The sequence below is a fragment of the Apteryx mantelli genome, chromosome 18, assembly GCF_036417845.1.
Source record: "Apteryx mantelli isolate bAptMan1 chromosome 18, bAptMan1.hap1, whole genome shotgun sequence".
In the NCBI taxonomy this organism is placed as follows: domain Eukaryota; kingdom Metazoa; phylum Chordata; class Aves; order Apterygiformes; family Apterygidae; genus Apteryx; species Apteryx mantelli.
Genome location: NC_089995.1, coordinates 17,074,848 through 17,096,966, shown reverse-complemented (window position 1 = coordinate 17,096,966; position 22,119 = coordinate 17,074,848). Strand labels below are relative to the sequence as shown.

At 44.7% G+C, this 22,119-nt stretch overlaps 2 protein-coding genes across 2 annotated transcripts in view; both read right to left on the bottom strand.

The window, feature by feature from the left end:
- COL20A1 (collagen type XX alpha 1 chain) overlaps positions 1-16,905 on the bottom strand; it is a 65,304-nt gene extending 48,399 nt beyond the window's left edge. The window contains exons 1-10 of the mRNA XM_067307641.1: positions 16,813-16,905; positions 13,021-13,108; positions 10,081-10,191; positions 7,364-7,507; positions 6,956-7,114; positions 5,544-5,744; positions 3,599-3,754; positions 2,580-2,699; positions 2,238-2,402; positions 338-502 (exon numbers count right to left, since the gene is read on the bottom strand). Coding sequence (XP_067163742.1) covers positions 338-502; positions 2,238-2,402; positions 2,580-2,699; positions 3,599-3,754; positions 5,544-5,744; positions 6,956-7,114; positions 7,364-7,507; positions 10,081-10,191; positions 13,021-13,096 — 1,297 coding nt within the window. The 5' untranslated portion in view covers positions 13,097-13,108; positions 16,813-16,905. The remainder of the gene's footprint in view (positions 1-337; positions 503-2,237; positions 2,403-2,579; positions 2,700-3,598; positions 3,755-5,543; positions 5,745-6,955; positions 7,115-7,363; positions 7,508-10,080; positions 10,192-13,020; positions 13,109-16,812) is intronic.
- Positions 16,906-19,595: 2,690 nt separating this feature from the next.
- Positions 19,596-22,119, bottom strand: part of ARFGAP1 (ADP ribosylation factor GTPase activating protein 1) — a 61,085-nt gene continuing 58,561 nt past the window's right edge. The window contains exons 12-13 of the mRNA XM_067307482.1: positions 21,047-21,151; positions 19,596-19,853 (exon numbers count right to left, since the gene is read on the bottom strand). Coding sequence (XP_067163583.1) covers positions 19,728-19,853; positions 21,047-21,151 — 231 coding nt within the window. The 3' untranslated portion in view covers positions 19,596-19,727. The remainder of the gene's footprint in view (positions 19,854-21,046; positions 21,152-22,119) is intronic.

The following is a 22,119-nucleotide window of genomic DNA, read 5'->3' as shown; positions in this document are numbered from 1 at the left end:
GCAGAATGGAAACAATTACAAGTAACGTCTCTCTGTGACTTGTTACAGACAGTAGTGAGTTTGCAGTCGAGTGAGGGAGAAGAACTACATCCAAAAGGTCTTGTAGAAAATGACAACCACATGTGAAACTGGCCAACAAGGGGATACAGCAGGAGCATTGTCAGGCAGCAACAGAGCTGAGCAAAGAGACCAGCATGGGAGGACAAGAGTTGGCAGAGCTGAGAAGATGGTAGAGCTCATGGAGGGAAGGATAGGAGAAAGGATCCAGCCTGGTGGTGAGGAAGGTGTATGGCCAGCAGGAAGGAGCTAAGCCCACACAGAGTAGGTTTCACTTCACCTGTGTTTTCACTGTTCCTCTTCTCTTTGATCCTGGTGCACAAGACCCGGGTGAGCCTGCCAACCAGAGAGCTCAGCAAGGGGAAATCCAGCACGTTGTACACTGTGAGCTCCAGTGGCTCTGAGGCCACCTGCTTCAGCTCTGCCTCATCAGCGTTTTTCACCCCTTGTAATAAAGAGCAGAGAACAAGATTGAGAAAATTCCCCAGAGAGGGGCAGCTTTCAGGCCTTCCCCCTGCTTACATGTTGTTTGTACAGGGCAGAATGGGGCTGCCATCCTCATGCTCTCCAAGCAAAGCCTCCCAGTCCTCCCAGTGAGATGGCAGTTTCTGAGAACGGCCTTGGCCTTTTCTGAAGCTACAGCCTCAGTCCAGTCTGGGAATGGCTTTAAACTCTGCGGGGTCAAAAGGTCTTTTGTGGCCTGGAGACAGGCTAGTGAATCCTTCTTGTGTTTTCCTGCCTCCCCATCACTTGCAGACTTTGCTACCAGGAAGGCAGATGTTTTTTGCCCTAAAAGGCAGTTGGCATTGATGGGGGAAGGAGTAAATGAATAAACAACATTTTTTATATTTATGAGGTGCCAGCATTCCCCACAGAGAGTCTGTTGCTTATCAGAACATCACACTGCATTTGAAGGAGTTGGGGATGAATTAAAAGCACACCATTTATTTTGCAGAACTTCACCACCGCAGAGCATCCTTTGCCCCTACCCTTGTACTCCCCATCCTCATTAATCCTCTGCAAACCAAGCCCCACCACAGACCACAGATTTTGCTTCCCAGCTCAGAGACAGCATCAAAGCCAGATTAGATGAGGGTTTATTCCTCCTTCACACTCACTTTTCACAACATTCAGTGCTGACATGAATGGCAGGGCCATGGAAGCTAAACTCACTGCTTAACCCTTAAGGGTGTTTTGCTTCATCAGATGACAACTCAACCTATCACACTCAAGTGCAGCCCTGATTTCACCCTGCCACATGGCTCAGAGCAGCTGTGCCCCCACTGCATGTACAGGAAGGGTTCACATTCAAACCAGTTCCCACATGGACTACATGCTCTTGCAATGAAAACTAAGATGCCTTGGAAATTATAGCTCAGGCTCTGATATGTAAAGATCAAATGACATGATCTTCTTCTAGTTAAAGAGGAAAGGGAAAGATCCCAGTCAAGAACACACCTTCAAGAGATTTCAGGTGCTGCAGAATACACAGCTGAGGCTCAGCAGCTCCATTCAGTCTGTGAAACAAATCACAGTGCCAGCTGTGTAGCTACATAACCCTATGTAATAAACCCTTGCCTGTGTATTCCTGGCATAAATTAGCCCTTTAGGTTTTGGGGAATGCAATTTTAAGGGAGTTTTCTCTGTAACTTTATTGCCCAGGTATTAGTCTCTAGCAGACTCATTTAGTCATCAAGGACAGAGCTGCACAAGGCCATTTTGTGTCTCATTATTGCTGCCAGATAGTGAAGAGCAGACAATGTTATTATGCCAAGAAATGGAAAGTTGTGAGAGGCAGTAATTATAAAGGAGCTCTCCTGCCCTCCCCAATACAATATCACTTGTCTAATTCCACATGTGAGGACATTGTTCTCATGGTACAGGTCCCTGAGGCTGGCAAGGTCTTTATAGATGGGAGGTGTGAAATCTTTCTTATGAACTAGTGTTGTTGTTTTTTTTTTAACAAACAAAATCCCCTTTGAAGACACTGCCTGTGCTGAATAAATGAGTTAATTTTCATCTTAGCCACAATGCAATGAGGTCTTGCCCACTATCTTAGTTTTACAGCTTCAGGCTGCTCCTATTAAAGTTGAGGGAACATAGCCTTCAATTTGAACAAGAGTGAAAGTAGGTTAGCCTTTTCCCAGAGCTTAATAGCTCCTCAATAGCTGTGATCTTACCAATGGCAAATATCTCTATACCCAGGTTTTTCAAGGTCTGAGCAACCAGGTTGGCATCATCTTGGGATTTTCCGTCAGTCAAGAGGATCACCAATTTCTCCGCCTCCAGTCGGGCACCAGATTCTGGTTTTAAATTCTGTTCCAGGACATGGGTCAAAGCGAGGCCTGGGGAGGAACACAGAAGGATGGTATGCTAAAGCCTTGCAGATAATCCTCAAGCTTTACTTCTTTTTTCTGCCACACAGTGGCCTTGTTCCCCATGGAGGATAGCCTCCTGTGAGAACAGCTTTCCAGCCTGCAGCCTCAGAAACCATTTAGCAGACATCTGAGAGCTGGAGTTACCTGTAAATGTGTTGCCGCCCTTGTACCTCAAGTTCCTCATGGCCTCCAGCACCTCATCCCTCGTAGTGTAAGTGTTCAAATCCCATTCTGTGCGGGGATCGCTACTGTACTGGGACAACCCTGGGGAAGGCAAAAGCTATCAGCATCATGCAAGCCAAGGTAAGCTAGAAGATGAGACCAGTTTCAGGAGGAGGAGATTACAGGCTTGTCATGGTAGAATGAAAGAAAATAGTGAATAGAGGGCTGGACTGGGGGCCAACAGACCTGGTTTCTAGCTCCACTTCTCTTCACGGTCCTTAGCACGCAGACAACCAGGGGATGCCTCAAGCCCCACTGGGTGCAGTGTTATTTACCCCTGCAGTGGTGCTCTGAAGTAGCTGACAATGTCTAGCATCATTCAGGAATGCTCCCAGGTCAAACTAAGCAGCTGCAAGGAGTAGGAAGGATTTGCACTGTCCCCGCAGGCCACATACATTCTGTACTTTTTAATCTTTCTCCTTTCCACTCCATACTTGTGTCAGTTTTCTTCTGAGATAAGCCGAATTTTCAACCAAAGCTTTTGCACTGAGGGTCTCCTGTTCTGCACACAGGCTGCCTAGTGCCATCAGCGGGATTAAGCGTCACTCAGAACTGGAAGCAGCACTTTTCTGAAACAAAGCAACTCCAGTGTGGCACTGACATCATTCTGTGCACTGCTGTGTAAACTGAGCACCTCGTCATAACTAGGCAGGAAACCTCAAATGTATCCCAGCACTGAGTGCTCCCTTCATGCCTGACCTGGTGCCACTCAGAAGACACCACTTCTGTTCACTGTGCAGCTATTTTTTTACAGCCGTAGAGGCCAGAGCTTGCTACCAGACAGAAAAATCTGTCAAGAGTGGCATGTCACACCCCAGCCTAGAGGAATAAAAGCTCCTCAGAGTAGCACATAAACACAGGAACAGAGACCACAGCACCTTCAAACACAGCTATGTTTTCAGAGAAATTTCTCAAGGTCAGGAAAGAGGAAGGTCTCCTACCTACTCTTATCTTGTCCTGGCCAATATTGAATGGGGAAATCAAAGTGCTCAGGAACTCTTTAATTAGCTTAAAATTGTTGCGTCCGATGCTCCAAGACCCATCCACAAGCAGGACGATATCAGTCATTGCAGATGTGTCACACTGAAACTGGGAACCTGAGGGAGATAATGTTTGATATTGAAAGGAGCAAAAAGGAGGAAAAAATGCTTGAGTTTTAAGATAAGAAACAAATGTGAAGTATAAAGCCTTGTCTGGGTGGCAGATTGGACCATCTGCCAGCCTGACACATCCCACGATCTTGGTAAAAACCATGCAGCTAAGGGCAACAGGTCTCAGTACCAAGAAGCTGAGCGGCGGGCAGTTGCATTTCTGCAATTAAGGGGTTAAACTTATCAGAAACTGTGCTCCTAACCTAGGCACTGCTCTCTGCAAACTGTCAGCTTGATTACATCTCAGCCCCAGTCTAGTGCTTCCCTTTTATCTCATTCTATGTCTCAAAGAATTGCAGGTGATTGTTTAATTCCATTCCACCACAAGATTCCCTGTGGGCTATAATTATTTAGTGGCTTTATATTAAATCCAATCTCTTCCTAAAAACCTGCTGGCATCACAGATACTCAGCTCTGCCTTTCTTCCCACCCCAGGCCTGCAGCTTAACAGAGGATAAGATAGGGCATGTTGCTGATCAAATGCATCCTCCCTGAATATTTTTCAGATGGGGGATTTTACATCTGTGGTGGAGTGAAATAAATGATACTACCAAGATTCAGCAGGCTGCAAACAAGTTACTCTCCTATCTCTTTTCACAGCCACGGCTTCCTACTGGTCTTAAGGGACCAAATGCAGATGCTCTGGCCAATTCCATTTTCACCAGTAAGAGTCCTCTTCAAAAGTGCTATGAACCATCTACCCTGCCATATTCTCAGCTGACAAAACGAAGGATCAGAATGGCTCAGTTATCTGGGAAACACGAAGAACAAGTCCAGGACGTGGAGCAGGCTGGGTAATCAACACCATTGATGCACTCCTCACCTTCTGAAGACTTATTTGCCCTTTGGATAGGTCCATGGCTGGGTGGGACTCTTCAAGAATGCAAACCCTTACATGCATCTGTCAGAAGTCTGGGAAGGTGACAACATGTGTCAGGAACACAAATTCTTACACTTGTGAAAACAAGGCCTCTGAATACTGGAAGAAACCTTTAAAACAAGCAGGAGTTTGCTGCCAGTCAGAGGAGTTACTGCCAGTGCTACCAGTTGTAGAACGAGTCCTTTTTCCCAGTTAGAAAATCATTACCAGTCTAGTCTAGATTTTGATTGTTCCTTAAAAGCCGTACTGATAAAAGCTGTTAGCTATAGATGTCACTTTATGGCCCATGTTGGAGAGCAGCAGCTGTGACTGGGGAGTGCTATACATCCTATTTTATAAGTGGGGAAATGATAGAAGAATATGAGTTTGAATCCAGGTTGCCTCCGTCCCAAACACAGACCATTCTTCTCCATGGATTAATAGATCAGGATAATCGAGACAATGACTGGAGAGTCTGAATAAGAAACAGTCCACATTCAGACTACTCATCCCTCATAGTGTGGGACAGCTCACCTAAATCACATGGTATTATTCTGCTTCTTCAGTGGATAACACAAACCTGTAAGCTGGAAAATCATGAATGAAGAATAGAGGACAATGAATAAATGAACCCTCCAGAAGGAATTTTTGGCCTAGCTCCAGTTTGCCTTAAAATCAGTGATGCTTTGCAGAATCGCAAACTTTTCCAGTGATCTGTGATAGTTCCCCAAAGCATGACATAGCAAATAAAAGCAAAATCAACAGCACTCTCATTCCTGAAAATCTTGGATGACAGATAGTGGGCTGGAAGGCTTGTATTCAACAATCTTAGGGAACACAGTGCAAAAGAAGGAATGTGTTTGAAACCCCACTCACCTCTCTTCAATGAATCCTTTGTGGGTTTTTCTTTGCCTAGAGACTCTCGTCCTGAGTTTGCAGGAGTGCGCTGCGGTGATTTAGTGCTTGTTGGTGTTGCTTCTGTCACACTGGCCTCAGCACTGGGTTGGTTTCCCACAACTTCGCCTGAGACCTTTGACTGACTCCCTCTCTGCCTTTTCTTTTCAGTTCTGTCCTTTGCTGTGCTCCAAAAAGAAAAATCCCATTGTCCCCAGCTGTGTTATCACCAATGCAAACTGCTGCATTCATTGGCTGATTTCAGCCACATTTCACAGAAGTGTAGAGGGCATAGAGAAGATAAAAGTCCTTTAAGCTTTTTGAAAACAGGCAGCTAGATAGAGAAGACCATCTCCATTCATGCCTCTCCGAGGGAAGGGCTGCACATGGACTCATGAGTTAACATAAGAATGTTGATCACATCAAAAGTTTTTCCATTCCATTGTCTTTGGCATTGAAGAATAATGAATGTCTATAGAGTATAAAACCAGGGAAAACATACCATGATATCTGGTGTACTCTCCAGACTCCAGCAATCTGGGACTCAGAAACATCCTGAGCCATCCATTATGTACATCCATTTATGTACAATGGCCCCTGATAGATCTTCCTTCCATGAACATCAATAATTGCTTTTTAAACAAATGATAACCTTGTTGTTAGGCAAAAGAGAATCTACGCAGGTAATGTACAAGCCTCAGCCATAGGGATGAGCTCACACCTTTTTGGAGACCAACTGCAGACAGACTTGGGACACAAAGCTAAGGAAATGGGCATCTCTAGCTCCAGTACTCATGGAACAACTTTTTCTCAAAGAATCAGCGCTCCGTTAAAGGATTTGACAGTATCTCCTGAATTTGAATACTTGTCAGCCCCAGGCAAGCATGGATGTACTTTGTCTGGCTGGAGAGTTTGGCTGGGATGAGGGACAAATACCTCAGGCTGCTTACTGTGTTTTTTGTAGTTAGGAGATATATGCGAAGGATGAGACTGAACCACCACGTCTTACTGAAGGAGTGCCCCTGACAAGATAAGGATTGCATGGGGAAAGGTGGATGAGATGCTGGGGGAGAGTCATGCTTAACACTCCAAACAGCCCTTATGACTCAATTCCACAAGACACTCGGACTGCGAAACATCTTCCTGATGCTAAAGCAGGAGCCATTATCTGAAGACCACTCCAAACCCAACAGGGCTATCCCCCTGCAGACTGGATTTCCATTTCTTACATGCACTGGAAGCACAGCAGAGGCTCTGGCTCAGAGCTGCCTAGTGAAAGATGCCGTACAGACACAGATCAGACACATGGCCCTTTTCCTCCGAGTACACATCCTTACCCAAACACCAGTCCCCCATGCCTCTGGGCATTGCTCCCTAATGGTCCATGCACCTACCTGTCTGTGTCAAGACTGCATTCAGGGGTGGTGGAGTGGCCTCTGCCACTGAGCTATGCTCGGCTGCTGAACTCCCTGAAGAAGCGAGATTCTTTTCTGACATGGTTCCTGAGTTTCTTCGGTTATTTCTAGTCTGGGATGCATTTTTGAGCTCCTCAACTATAGGAACAGCAAAACAGGAAGATGGAGTCAATGTAGCCAGGTCTGTGAGCTTCACAGTTCATTGCTCATCCCTTTGGTCTTCACCACTCCCTTCCTAACCTTCCAATCAAAATGATAACAGACAGTGCTGTTACTGCAGCACAGTCTACAAGGCACATACCAGAGGATGAACTCTGAAAAACCAAGTATCTGAGAGCCTCAGGGGCTCTCTGCATGAAGCAAAGAAAAGTAGCACACTCTACTTACTTACGAATTTCCTTTTGGCAAACAGGGCTTCCTGGGAGCCATTAAGCACATAGACCTGCAACGTGTATTCCTTGGTAGGGCTCAGCCCTGCAACTGTGGCTTTGGGAGTCTTGGTTTTCAGCATAACTTCTTGCTCCGAGTCCCCTGAGGTAGGATGAAGCCACAGTTCAGAGTCTGTTAGAGTTTAAATTTAAGCTGACAGTAGCAAAAGTATAGCTGAAATGCAGAGAATGCCTGTCTAGGGACCTCAATCAACTCTAATTTCCTATTTAATTTTGTGGATCTCTTCATGATTTTGACTTCTTTCCCAGTCCAGGGTTGAAAAGGTATTTTTAAAATCCCTGATACATGCCCAAAACAGAAAACCAATTTCCACCCAGCATTAGTGTGACTCTCATCAACTTCTCCAGGAGTTGCTGATATTTAAACTTCTGAAAAGCCAGTCTTCAGAGGCTGCAGGTTGGGCCATTACTTGTAGAGACCACTTATGAAAACAGCCAACCAAGTGATTTGCTTAAGGTCATACGTGACAAAGTGAGGAACTGGCTTAGCACCTCCTGAGGTCCTAGCTGGCACTTGGGATTCACTTTGCTTATCTCAGCCACTCTTGCCATGCTATCTATCCCAGCAAGCCCCATCTCTCTCTAGAGGATCAGCTGCTGTCTGCAGATAGACAGTTCATTTCTGGAATCAGTACTGCTTCCAGCTCCCTATTGCCCTTGCTCACACTCCCGCCACCACCAGGCCTCCTGATGGGCCTCACTGCTCTCCAAAGGCAGGCGGGTTCATTCAGACTCGCTCACACACTGGAAGGGAAACACATTCTGGCTCCTTCCTTCTTTAGCCTGCGGTGCTGCAGTGACAGCAGTGAGCAGGGAGAGACACGACTGTAAGGAAGAGGGAGGAGAACAGAAGAGACAGGCACTAAGGCCCTGACCCAGATCAGTTTGTCCAGTGCATCTGCATTATGGGGATGGGCATCTGCACTTGGCTACAGCTGTAGTGACACTCTAAGGGAGCTGCCCGCTGTTTGGCAGTGACACACCGAAACACTGCCCACACAGAACCTATGCTTACTGCTGCCTGCGAGTCCAGGCATGGACCTTCAGATCTGGCTCTCCCTGTCTCTGCTGTGGTGTTTTTGAGGCCAGACTCCTTCTGCTGCAGGGTTCCTGGACCTCCAGCAATACCTCACAGCCCGTGGAAGCTGTCCTAGGGCTGTGATCCCTCCGATCAGCTGGGAACTGGGTTGCTTCCACATTAACATGTCAGGGAGCAGATGGAGCAAGACAGCTCTTCAAAGCAGCGGCCAAATGCAGCACAGAGATCTCTGTTACTGGGGTGATATGGGGAAAGATATCCCAGGTGATATGGGGAAAGTTTGGGATCACAGGAACAAAATAAAGGGAAAGAGATAATCAAACTGGCTCCCTAAAATCCTCTGATTAAGAAAGATTCATGATTCTGTAATTATGGCAATGGATGAGTTTCTGACCCCTCAGTTCCTGTGCTCATGCCTAACTGGAGAGCTAGAAATGGAGCTCCCCAGCCTACACAGCAGGGAAAGCCTTAGACATGTATCAGGGAGCGCGTGCCTGAGCCCAGGAAGGGAATTCCCCGCATTCCCGGGATGCTCGCTGCTCTCAACCCACCACTGAGGCCGGGGAGGAAGAGGGGAAGGCAGGAATGAGAAACGTCTTGCTCCCGCTCAGTAAACAGGTGCGGGCTGAGCTAAAAGCAGGCAGAGGAGCAGATGTCCTCCCATCAATGGCTCTGCGTGCATGTCCTCCTGGCTCATAGCTCCCTTCCTCATAGCTCACTGGGATAAGGGCAGCGACTGCAGATCTCTCTGAAAACCAAATGCCAGCCAAGACCAAGGCTCCCCCTTTGCTGCCAACCATTGCTCCCACAGAGGGATGTAGTGTCCTTTCAACACCACCAGGTTCAGTGTCAAAAGTCAGGAGAATTGGAGCATGGCCAGGGCAGGGAGCCAAGAGGCTGAGCCCCACTACGGTACACATGCTGCAGGGTCAAGGACTTCGGCTAGGAATCCCCAGATGAGCCAAGTACGGGCACAGTGGCTCTAATGAGTGGAGATACAACAGCAAAGGGGATCAGGGCAGGGGCAGTGACATCCTACAGCCATGTCTAGCCAGTTATAACTATAGCACCTTGAATCCGTTTCCTTCTTTCACTCCACTTTGGATGAATACTCAGTAGTGCCAGGGAAGAGAAAAAGAGCATTCAGTGAACACGTAATTAATTATACGGAAGTGGAACAGCTCTCACAGAAGAATCAAGCAACAAACCTTTCCCAATCTTTTCTCTCACACAGTCCCAAATAGTAACAGTTTCTGGCGAAGGCATTCCCCTAGGATGAAGGGGACTGAATTTCACATCTTGTGAATCTGCGATAGAGTGATTTGATAATCCTTTCCTATGCCTACACTAACATAGCACCGACTGCTCTTATGCTGGCCAGAAAGGCTCCTTGTCCAGACTATGTACAGCCCCATGGAAATTTTCAATCTAGGTTAATCAGCACTTAAAATGAAAACAAGCAGTATATAATTCCCCTTTCCTTAGTTCTATCACACTAACTAATGCTTGTAATTAAGTTCTGCTGTCCAAGATACACACCAGCCAAAAACTGGGGCTCAGTTGCCACTTATACACAAATCTTTGCTCGGTCTAATGTGCAACCCATTAGCACATACCTGCCATGGGCTTTACCCGAACTTTGTAGCCATTGATGTTCCCTTCAGTTTCTTTCCATTTCATTTGGAGCCTGTCTTCCGAAAGGACAGTGAGCTTCAGTCGACCTGACCCTGGAGGAGAAGTGTCATGCTATTATGCATGGAATTCTTCCCATATGCACATGCACAAAATGCCTCATGAGCTATCTCCTCTGGAGACATGAGAATAGTTTCAGTGTAGAGGAAACCTTTGCTGTCCCACCAAGTGTTTTGCATCCTCTGACACTGCGCTTCAACTCCTACAGTCCTTCTGTACCTCTGCCAGGAAATCTAGCAAGATTTACTCTGTCAAATCTGCAGCCTTCACCCTATGCAAAAAGGAGTTTCTCTGTATATTGAGTGAGACCTCAGTATATACTTCTGCAAACAGAAGAAACAGTCTGGAATAGAAGTGGTGGCTTTCTCTGCACCCCACGCATCCTGGGAGGATCATTTCCAAGAGCTTTTCTGCAGCATGTTGTAAGTGTGGAATTCAGCAAGCATGTTAAGAGTGCACACTTAGGAAATGAGATGGCAGGAGACAGATAAAAGGGATCAGTAAGGCTGTTCAGTAGACTTGGGCTGCAGAGAAATACAGAAATTCCCAAAGTGATGGATTCCATACTTTGGCAGGAAGATCATTTCAGAGGCAGCTTCAAAGACCAGCTTAAGAAAGAACAGGAAAGAACAAGAAAACCTGATAAAGAGTAAATAACAGTTCTTGACAAGACCATAACTCATGGGTGCCAGCTTCTACCAGTGTGCAGCAGGGAGCAGCAAACTAAAAAGACAAATCCTGAGGAAAAATAATATCAGACAAGGAAGTAAAAAGAAAAAGAAACAGGGCTAGTCCATTCCCTTAGCATCTCCAGATTTAAAGAGATCTTTTAAATCCCATCTAGATGTTTGAACTGATGTGTCACTCTTTGAAACAATGACTCCTCAATAAAATATAGCTGTACCATTGTACAAACATCACCATATGAAACTTTTTCACTTCACTGGATGAAGGATGGCAGATTTATCTCCTCTCTTTCCTTGTATTCTATCTATAACTGCCTTTTCAGCAGGCTTCCTTAATGTGCAATGAATGAGCGCATCCTTTGCCTGCATACTATAAATATCTGCACTCAAATGCCCATCTTGTTTGCATCTGTTACCAATCAGTTACTATGCCAAAAATGGCCACAAGCACTCAGTTGCATGCATGATTACCAGAATTGCACGTTCATCTGCAACAAGCATGGACACAGATTAGCCCCACAACTGACAAGCGCGAGGAAAGCGGACAACCAAAGACACAAACACTGAGCTGGGTGTAGAAGTGTGACATAACCTAGCATGCGTTTTGCAAATACAAATAGATGGTGGTGGTGGTGGGGGGGTGTCAGTAAAAACATGGACATTAATTGGGGAAAGAAGAGTCAAAAAGAAAGAAAAGGCAAGAATGAACAATATCCTTGATCTAAACATAGTGTGGACAGAACCCAGACATATAATTTTTGACATTTTGAAAAATATTTAGAAATTTCATATCTTTATCATTAGTCCCAAAAAAAAGCTTAGGAAGACATGGAGTTTCCTGCTCAGTGCTGGCAAACTCTGTGTGTTGCACAGGAATCCTTGGGTTCCTAATCTGGTCTTGCATGACATCCAGACATCTCCTGACATCTTTTCCATGAAATCACAACCCAAAAGAGCAGTGATAGCTGGCAGTGAGGACTTGCTTGTTTCAGCCCGACATCTGTGCCTTAACCTCTCATCATGAACACTTCCTGCAGGCTGCCCAACAAGCAGATAACTATGTTAGGAAAACAAAGCTCAGATTCACATCTCACCCCAGGCAAACATGAAGGGCAAGAAAGAAAACATAAGAAAGGGGGGTTAGGGGCAAAATCAAGTCCCAGAATCATGCCTAAGAGATGGTAAAATGGTAAAAGATCTTGGAACAATAAGGGTAATTCATAGCTGGATGAAACATGGAGCTGTCTTCTTCTAGACACATATGGTCCAGCTCCTCAGTCATCACTCTAGGAGCCCAAAAGTTAAAAAGGCAAGAATGTCCACAGACAGATCTGAAAGGACAACATCCTCTAAAGCTCCATTATGCACTGGATGCAAATGAATCCCAGTGCCATGAAAGCTCTACTGTTTCTCTGCCCGGTGTTGGATGTGCACTATTTGATGCTGTAACCTTGCTCTCCAGTTGATTTGAAGTTAGGTCCAGATACGCTGCAGAGGCAGGTCTGGAAGATACACAGCATGGAGATACGTCTGTCCAAATTCTAAAGTGCCACCACCTGTCAAGAAGCCCTTGTACTGACCACTTACATAGAGGTAGATAAAGGTAGATCAAAAAGCATATGACGAGGTTCTATGGGTATTTTCTGTTCACTTGTGATACCATGGGAACGCTGCATGTTACAGAAGGAATACGCCTTGTGTACTTTCTGATCCAGATGTTGCAGCATATATTGGCATATTACTTCAAAGCAATAGTTTCAGAGTGCAGAACAGGTGCAGTGATTAATAGAAGTAATATCACTTTTTTTTTTTTAAATCCTTTTTCCACCTCTGTTTGCAGATCACATAACCATCCCTCATTGCTTATACAGGCAGAAATGCATCCCTGGTGTAAGGGAGTGGCATGCTGAACTGCTGCCAGTGATGAGGACAGGCATTGCAGGATGGGGAGGGATTAAGATGTTCTCCCTAAATGGGTCCCTTGATCTCCTGTTGCTCTTATGTGTGGAAACCGGCCGTTTGGATTTCCACCAGTAGACACTGAAGCCTAGCAGTTCCCTGAAATTCTGTGTGGGTTTAGAAGTGGCCCTCACAAGCAAGGTTAGCCCAGTTGACAGCCAGACCCTAAGGGATTGTGCCCAGTGCTTCTTTCAGAGCAACCACAGACAAGCTCCTTACCTTGGCTGCTCACTCGGCCCCAGACATGACTCACCGCAGTCAGGCAGGCAAAAAAGAAGCAAGTGTGAATCCACATGGTGACCTGGACCTACATGAAGGCAAACATCAGGAAAGAGAAGTAAAGTTGCATTTACCCAGATCAAAAGCCACTTTCATTCTTTTGACTAATTCTGCTGACCTGGAATCCCCTCTCCTTTCTTCAGGGGTGTCTGCAGCAATCATCTGGGGCTTTCCTATGGTGGTGTGAACTGAAATCTCCTGGCATGTTATTTTGGTTTTTTTTTGTAGTCCCCAGTTAAGGGACAAGTTGAAATCTACTACTCTGTACATCCCTGATAGTACAGTAAGGGTGGACTGAGAAGCACATATTGAATTTTCCTATGATTCCTATATTTTAGTTTACAGTCTTGGTCTCTCTGATACAGTTGTTCAACAGTGCCTTGGACCAACACCAAAGTGAGTTTATATAGGTGATGGGGAGTAGGCTTTGACCCAGCCTCTGAGTCTGCTTGGTCCTATAGACAGGCACAGCTGTCTTGGTAGGACAAGATCAACAGAGGTACGACAGTATGTGCAGGGTTCTGCTCTGATCATTTACATAAGTGACACTGGTCAAATCAACAGTTAGATAGAGATTCCAGAACAACTTTTGTTTCAAGTAATACATAAGTAATTATTACAGACTTAACCATGCCAGTGAATCACTCCGGCCAAAAAAGTAACCTTTGCAGCATTCCCAGGGCTGGCTAGCTTAAGGACAGACACCCATCAATCGGTCTACAACTCGCTGACTTCAAGGGAAGTCCTTCTATTATCTTTACTGGCCTGGATTTAACCTTTACTCGGTTTGGCTTAGAAAGGTTACACCAGCATAAAACCATCCTAGCTGATGGAAACAGTGCCTCCCCCTTGCCTCAGTCTAAATACACAGGGTTTGAAACATATGCTGTTGGCCTTTTGCAACGCATCATTGGCATCTGTCATTTTTGTGCTACCCAATTCAGCCTTATTGCTTTTGGCAGGACCAGACCATATATGAGTTTCTTTCATTGCAGTCTGCAGTGACATTTCTGTTTCATTCATTTTGATGGACAGGTATTTAGAGGCTCCTGGCAAATGCCTATTTCCCATCAAATATGTCAGCTTTTTAGTGATTAAAAGGAAAAACATATATGCAAGTGAATGATCCAGCTGTGATCTCCTAGTTTTTAAATCAGGAGTTCTAAAATGTTGTAAGATTGAAGGGAAAAACATCCAAGTTATAACAGACAGATGTTAACAACCACCCTACCCCCATACACAGACGCAAACATGCACACTACTCAGTCTGAGGATTTTTTTTTCCTTTGATTGAAGATCAGGTTATATGGAACAACTGCAGCGTAATTGTAGCCCTTAGCCATGGGAAACACTTGCTTTTTTTTCTCCAGCTAATAAAATTAAGTCATTGCTTATAAAAAACAGCAAACACTTTACAGGTAGGTTTTAGGAATCTGACCATCATACCCAGAAAAGCCAAGCCTGCCCTTGTTATGCAGGCACTTGTGCTGAGCAACAGAGAGAAGTCTGCATTTTTGAAAAATTCCCTGAATCAATAATAAGGTTTATTTTTGTCATTTTGCAATGCCACCAAAGTTGCTCTTAATTTCCTTGCAACTTCCTTGTGGCTCTGCTGGCAAACAGGATGCCAGCTGCAGGCAAAAACACTGGATTGCATATGACCTTTTCATATTAACAAGTGTTATATAGGGTCCAAAGTCTGGTGAAAAGAATGCACAGACTTCTCCAACCTACGCTTAATCAGGCTTATTGTAGGGTCTGATTCAGCCATCAGCTTCCACCTCTGATGTGTCAATAAGGAAGAATTCAATATTAACTCAGGTTGGGCCAAGTAAGTTCCCAAGAATGTAAATCTTTACTCTTACAGCATTGCAGCTAAGGCATGGAACAGAGACTTGATGTTTCTTTCCTCGCTCAGAGACAAGCCCACAGATATTTTGCTTCCCCTCCAAGTTTCATTTTCCTACCTGTAAAGCAGGGATGGAAAAAGATGCACCTGTTTCAGATGGTTGAAGATATATTGCTGGAGGAGGTGTGCTTCCCACCCTGCAGTACTTTCTGCTCCGAAGGATACCTGCTACATCCCAAGCCCCTACTGAGTGTCTGTGGTCCCTTCCCATCCATTTCTGCCCTTGCTAGTGCAGCCATCCAGTCAGGCTGAACCATGGACACCAGGGCTGACAGGACCACAGTGTCATCACCCTGTCAGGGGGCAGGGAACCTCCCGCATGCCAATTCCTCTCTCCCATTACTCGCTCAGGGAAAGAATCTGGAGACAGCAACACATGGAGCATATGGTAAGAATTTGCAGGGCCTGGAAAATGGGTGTGTGAGGGATGCACCACTTCCCAAAGTGGGCTGGAATATGACTTCCCGTTTGCCCCAGCTACATGTTCAGAGGGGATTTGGAGGTTAAGCCAGCCTGAGATCACCTTATTTGTACAGGAAATTTTAAAAATAGTCACTTAAATTAAAGGGAAAAAAAAGATTTGCTACCCAAAAAACCCTGCCACATTTTTAAATCAGCATAAAGGCGAGGATTTTGGAGCATCATGAACTAATTCCACCCTCCACAGCCAGAAAAGCCAGCTCATGGTTTTGGGGACATCTTTATTGCTCCTCATCCCAGAGCACATCACTGTCTGCCACGAAGCACTGGCAGAAGCAACACCACTCCATGGCCTACTCATTGCCAGCCCCATGAGCAGCATGAGGCCTTCTGCCCCCTCCATCTTGGCTGGAGCCAGTGCAGCACTGAGCGGTGTTTATCTGCTCAGAAGCATTCACTGAATGAACCTGAAGAGCAGTTCCTCACCTCCTCTGGGCAAAACGCAATAAGCTACACGGGAGTTAGCCTGTGAGCAAATCCCAACCCAGACTGGTTTCCTGAAGCTGGTCCATGCATGAGGGGAGATTCTTATGGGAGAACCACACAGAAGAAACCAGCAACCCTAGGAGAGTAGGATTTCCTGCCAGAGCTATGGAAAATAAATCTGTCCCACACTCCCTGAATGCTTTTGCTAGTTAAAGGACCTAAAACGGATAAAAACATGCTCAGCAAACCCTTTCTTTACTCTCCAAAAAGTCTTCTGTGTTTCTGTTCAACCATTGAACCAAAATCCTCAATTATCTCAGCACTCATCTTAAAAACTAATGTACAAGGTTCACTTTGGGACTGAGCACTTGCAACTCCCCGCAACCCAGACAGGCTTAATAATATTGGCTCGATACAGACACACAGCACACCTACAGGTGGAAAAAAACAACCCAGACAACTGCAATTTCAGCCACAAGCTGGCAAGCTGTTCCAATTATTGTCCTCTTTTGCTGAAATTTCCCCCAGGTTTTACCTATTAACCACTGAAGGAAAAAAAATAAAAACACCAGTTAAACTCCATTTCCCACAGCCATCACTCTAGAAGAATTTACTGCTCTCTATAAAAACAGACCTGGTGACATTTAGACCTCACCTCCAGTGAATTTGAGTCTTGAAGCTACTTCACCTTGAAAGGATCAGACTTGTAGAACCTGCCTTCTTTACACGACACTGGAGGTGCTGCCCCTGAGCTGAGCTGCACCACTGCACTAGCTCGAAATTTTCCCTAGTTTGAAAGTCTGCAGAAGTTCCCTGTTCTGTCAATACACACACATCCCCCCAAACCACGCAGTCCCCCACCCCAGCCCAGCGACAGCCAGGCAAACTCAGCCCCCAAAGGGGAATCAGTCACAAACCTTTGCTGAGAGGTGCTGTTTTCCCTGAAGTCAGCTGGGAGGTGTGAAGAATCCAGCTACATTCTTAAATTGTGAGAGAAGAAGTCAGCTCCTTGTCTGCTTCTCAGAGTGTTTAGAGAGGTTTCAAGCCCAGACGTCAGGACAGCTAGGAAAGGGGAGGAAGGGGAGGGAGATAAGGGGGAGAGGGACAGCGATTCCCCCACCTCCTTCTCACCACGTAGCAGAGAGCAGTACTCTACGCATGGCCTGCTACATGCAGCTAAATAAAGCACATTAAAAAAAGAGGAAGAGCCCGCTTCTGTGAAACACAGTAAACAGCTTTTACTGTTTTTTCTAGGAGGAACCAAATACTAAATTTCTATATAGGAAATTGCATACTGAGTTCCTAGAGTGCAGCAAAAAGTCATGGTTCCCACCCACTATTATACTCTCAGGAATAAAGTTCCTTTGGCCACATTCACATCCCATTAAATATTTTTGAGAGCGCAGAGTTTGCATTGAAGGCAAACAGTATCGCATTTGTTTAAGGAAATTAAGCACATCTGTACATTTTGCAAGGCCAGAGTCTGAATCATGCACTGGAGCTTGATGGTACTGTAGATTTCACAGCTGTTTGATACAGCTCTGACCTCAAATAGTATGTGCTTCCCAGCCCCAGGAGTGCTTGTGAGAGTCGCCCAGCTCTGGGCCAAAACATTTTTTGAAAGATTTTGTCCTCATTGCCAAGAACGGAACAACTGACAGTGGCATTCCTCATTATAACTGGAGACCAGATTTTCAGCTGTACTCCCAGGAGTGACAGCATCACTCTCATACTGCAGCAGAACGAGCTACATGAAACTCACAATTGCCATTATACAGGAAATATAGACACTTTTTAAATTGTCAAATTGGATGGAAAGATCATAGTTTCTAAATATGCCTGCAGAGTTTTTAAATATGTCCCCAACAAAACAAACATGAGTATTTAAAGGTACTACAATATACAAGTCAAAGGGTAACACTAAAACAAAACACTTAATCTTATTAAAACAGAGCACTTGGTAGTCTGTGGAAACAGAATTGTTACTACCCTACATCTAAATACCACAAATTACCTTTACTGTAATTCCTGTTGCATTTTAATAGTTGCTTAGATTTGCCACAGTTTACAACTAGGAGGTGAGAAAGGAAAGACCACATATCTCCTGCATTTCATTTTCAGGGAAGTTCAGACCCAGCGCCAAAATTCATGCTCTGTTCATGTCAGAAAAATCTAGAGCTGCTTCCAGTGTTTATGTTAAGGTTTTTGTTTTATGCCCTACCCTTCCCAAGGTACATAAACAATGCTGTACAGTCTCCTGGCTTTATCTTGCTTTAGTTCAAGCTCAATACTCCAGAGTAAACCTTGGTGCCATCACAGAAGCTCAACCATTCCCCAAAACAGCAACACAAAACTAAATTTAAAAAGCAAACAGGCAGATAGATATGATTTGCTTTCCTCGTGCACTGAATGGCTGGAAATAACAATTGCATGTTGACAAATAGCTTAAAAGATTGTCTGGTTTCACACAGGGCCTGGAAGGACCCCAGTGGATTATCAAAAACATCTCGCTTGGACCATGTTCCAGTAATACCACTGCAAATAGGACTATTACCTCTGCACCAGCACTAGGAGAGTAAATATCCCTTTATACCAAGGAAAAGAAGGCAGCCAGCAGTAATGCAAAAATACCTAATAAACAGCTGACACCAGGTTTTCCAGGAAAGTCAGTTCCCATTTTAACACAAATCAAAGTGACCAGATTTTTTTTTAAGACTCGGCTGGCAGCCAGTAGAGCTGCATTCAGGGACCTGCCCCAACCAGGAGTGCTGGAAATCATCCTGCTGTATGCACAACATTGTAGGCCAACTATGAGCAGGATGCTCTGTGAACTGGAAGCAAGAAACCTCCCCATTTTCTTGTTATTACCTGTTATTCTACATTTAATTCACTTGCAGGGTAGGCCACATATGAATATTCTGTATCGCCTTTAAATGAAGTCATTCTGGGAGCAGTATGGCTCCAGAGGCCTAGTTTTGGCTGGCTTTCACTTGTATCTGTTCCATCCCACTTGGATTTCCCAGTGTCTAGTGATGCAGTTGAACTCAGACTGCCCTTACGGCAGACAGTATTTAGTGTCTCTCCTTTCCCCCACTGCCTGCTGCCACTAGGTTGGTAGCAGCCTAAAACCTTCCAGACCTCTGCCCTGCTCCATGCTGAAACTGGCTAATGAATTTAAGCAGGTTTTTTTTTTTTTTTTTTTTTTTTGGGGTGGGGGGACAAAAATGACAATCGCTGAAGTCTAATCTCTTCAAGAAACTCAATTAGAAAAAGTAACCACTCCTAGCTCTAAGTGTGGCTGAGCCAAGAGTAGCAGAAGTCTTGGACTTTCTTTACAAAGAAAGGTAACTCATCATTGCATTCATTTCCTTCTTTTCTTGACACAATTGATAGTATGACTTATGGGACCATCTGGAACGCATGTCATGTTCTTGGCACTCGGAGGAGCTTAGCCATGCTCACTTTCTTGCTACCAAACTTTTTGATACTTACCAGCTTGTACCACCTGACTTGCAGCTTGGCTGAAAGAAATCATGCTGCTGAAAGAATCATTTGCTCTAAAGACTTGGTTTCAAGATGTGCTCAACTCTCTCACTAGCATTAAAAAGAAGCTGTGAGAGTTTAGACCCTCTCAAATCAGGTAAAGCCAAATATCTCGCCACCATCGACATCCAAGACTTGTCCATTAGAACGTATTTATTTGAAAATATGTTAAAATGCCTGGCTAATATTTCAGAGTGAAAGGTCATGCTTGGTCCCTCCCCACAGTCCATCCTTGTTTTGCAAAGTGTCCTGCTTTTCCAAACAGTGGTGGGATGAGAGATTTCTTCATTCATTCAATGGCTTCCATGACTTCCATGACAAGAGTTCGTGGTCCTGTCATGATGAGGCTGCTGATGGTCTGATAGTCCAAATGCAAAACGTACATGCCATTCACAGAGAAAACAAACTGACACACCTGCAAGGGAGACGAGGGCTGGTTACCTTCGACTGATGTGTGCAGGCAACTATTGCTCATGACTAACTAGAGCCAGACTTTGCAATGCAACTAACTTGCTACAAAATCCTACAAACCAGAAAGCATTACCACTCTATAAGCTACGCTAATAATCACTGTGCTATAATCACTGTATCATAAAAAAAGGACCAAAGGGATTTAGACAGTGAGCTAACAGAAAGTAAAAAGACTCATTTATGAGCAGTGGTTCATTTCACAGATGGAAATGAGGCACAATATTAACATTTGGCAATTTGGTAGCAAATGAGATTAGTAGGGGAGAGATGAACTGGGCTCCTGAGTAAATGAAGCAAATTCACCCATCCCCTTCCAATCCTGCCTGAAGCAAACATGGAGTCAAACTCTTCCTCTGAAGAATCCCATTATTTCAAATATCCAAGTGATTTTAGAGTTATACCAGCTTGTTGAAATTACTCCCTCACTGCTAGGGTTTTTATAGCAGAACTGTGAAACTACATATTTCCTTCATTCACTCCTAAAACTAGGTCTGCAGCTCAACACACAGCCCATATATACTTGAATAGATGGTCTAAAATGATTTACAAGACCTCAGTTCATTTCACCTGAGCTGGAAATACTGGAGATTACTAAATGAATCAAGTCAAGGGGAAATTATCAATCTAAAGTCATTCAGCTTTCCTGAACATAAAAAACAGTTCTGCACAGAGCAATGTTGCTAATAGCAGAAAACAAAAAATACATTACATTGCAGGAGTGGTAAGAGCAAATGATTCATGATAAAGCTCTGCTCCTTTCCTGCTTCACTTCAGTTATATATAGTTACTAGAGCTGAAAGGGGAATTCCCTGCTTTTAGTACCTAAAACAGAGTTTCAACAGCTCTAAAGTTGGCCACAGGACAGCTTAGTTTTGACCATTTTAGCTGCCCAGTCTCTGAACTGCTCGGGCAAAAGCCAAGCCCCAGGCATGGAACAGAAACACGCAGCACACTGCCTGCAAGACTGCATGTCTTTCACTCTGCCTCTCACAATGTTATCAAAGCTTCCTGAGCTGACATTATCAGATTTCTCTCTGTTGCAGCTGGTGGGATTATCACAGAGGATGTTTTCAGCCTGAAAAGCTCAAGCAGAACGTAAGTCTTCTCTCACATTAAGTTACTATGATCAAGAAGTACCTTCATCCCTGCAGCAGCAGCAGGTCCTCCTGGGTCCACCGCTTGGATATGGCAAGGTCTTCCTCCTCGGACCACAAACCCCCAGCCCACAGCATCCCCTACAATCTACAAGCAGAACAAAAGGGCTTTAAAAACAAAGGAATGGGCTTTGTTTTCTTCATGTGGAAGAGGTTCTGCTATACTGAAGCTAAGGTTAACTGATTAGCTTAAACACTTCCAGAAGTGAATGACCCACCTGTCCACAGAGCAATGACATGCTACCCAGTTCCAATCACAGTACCTGGATAGAGGAGTTGTAACAGTTCTAGTGGTGCGAAGAATTCTTCTCAAGATCCTATTCTCTGTGATGAGTGGGAGGGAAAAGAAGGGTTTGCCTCAAGGCTCCTCTGACCAGTAAGAAAAAAAAAGGACCCTTACGTTCTGCTTCCAGCTCTGTTACCAATAGTCAGTGTCACCCAACAGTTCTTTCTCAGCCTCTCAGGTGGAGGAGAACATACTTGGGTATTAGTGAACTTTCCGTATCTCCACAGTTATAAATCTCTGACAGTTCTCAGCATAGCAACTGGGCACTAATTCCTCCTGGGAATCTTGTTTTCAAGGAGAATTCTTCTGCCTCTCTCCGCTTTTATTCTGGTAGACCTTTTCATTCACCTGTGCCAGTGCAGTGTTTCAGAGAGCATCCTTGGCAATAAAACATCCATTCCATTTTCTCCTGTTTCATGCTCAACTGTGGGCAGAGATTAAGTTCTTGCTTTCACTTTTTGAGGTTGTGAAAGTTTTCAAACAGGCAGCATCTGCAAATCCAGTACGTCGGGGGCCTTTGCCCTTCTGGATTGTTTATTTCTCTATCTGCAAGTATAGTTAACACTTCTCCTTGCCTTGTTCAGTGCCTTGCTACTTTTGGGCAAAATACACATTTTTAAGAAACATTTAATCTTCCAGGTTTCCTCTGACACACACTACACTACCATCATTTGGGAGCGTATGATGGAATATTCCTAGGCTGTGTGTCACCTGAGATGCAGAATTACTTGCTATCTGCAAAGCTGCTTTCTGATTAATATGACATGCTG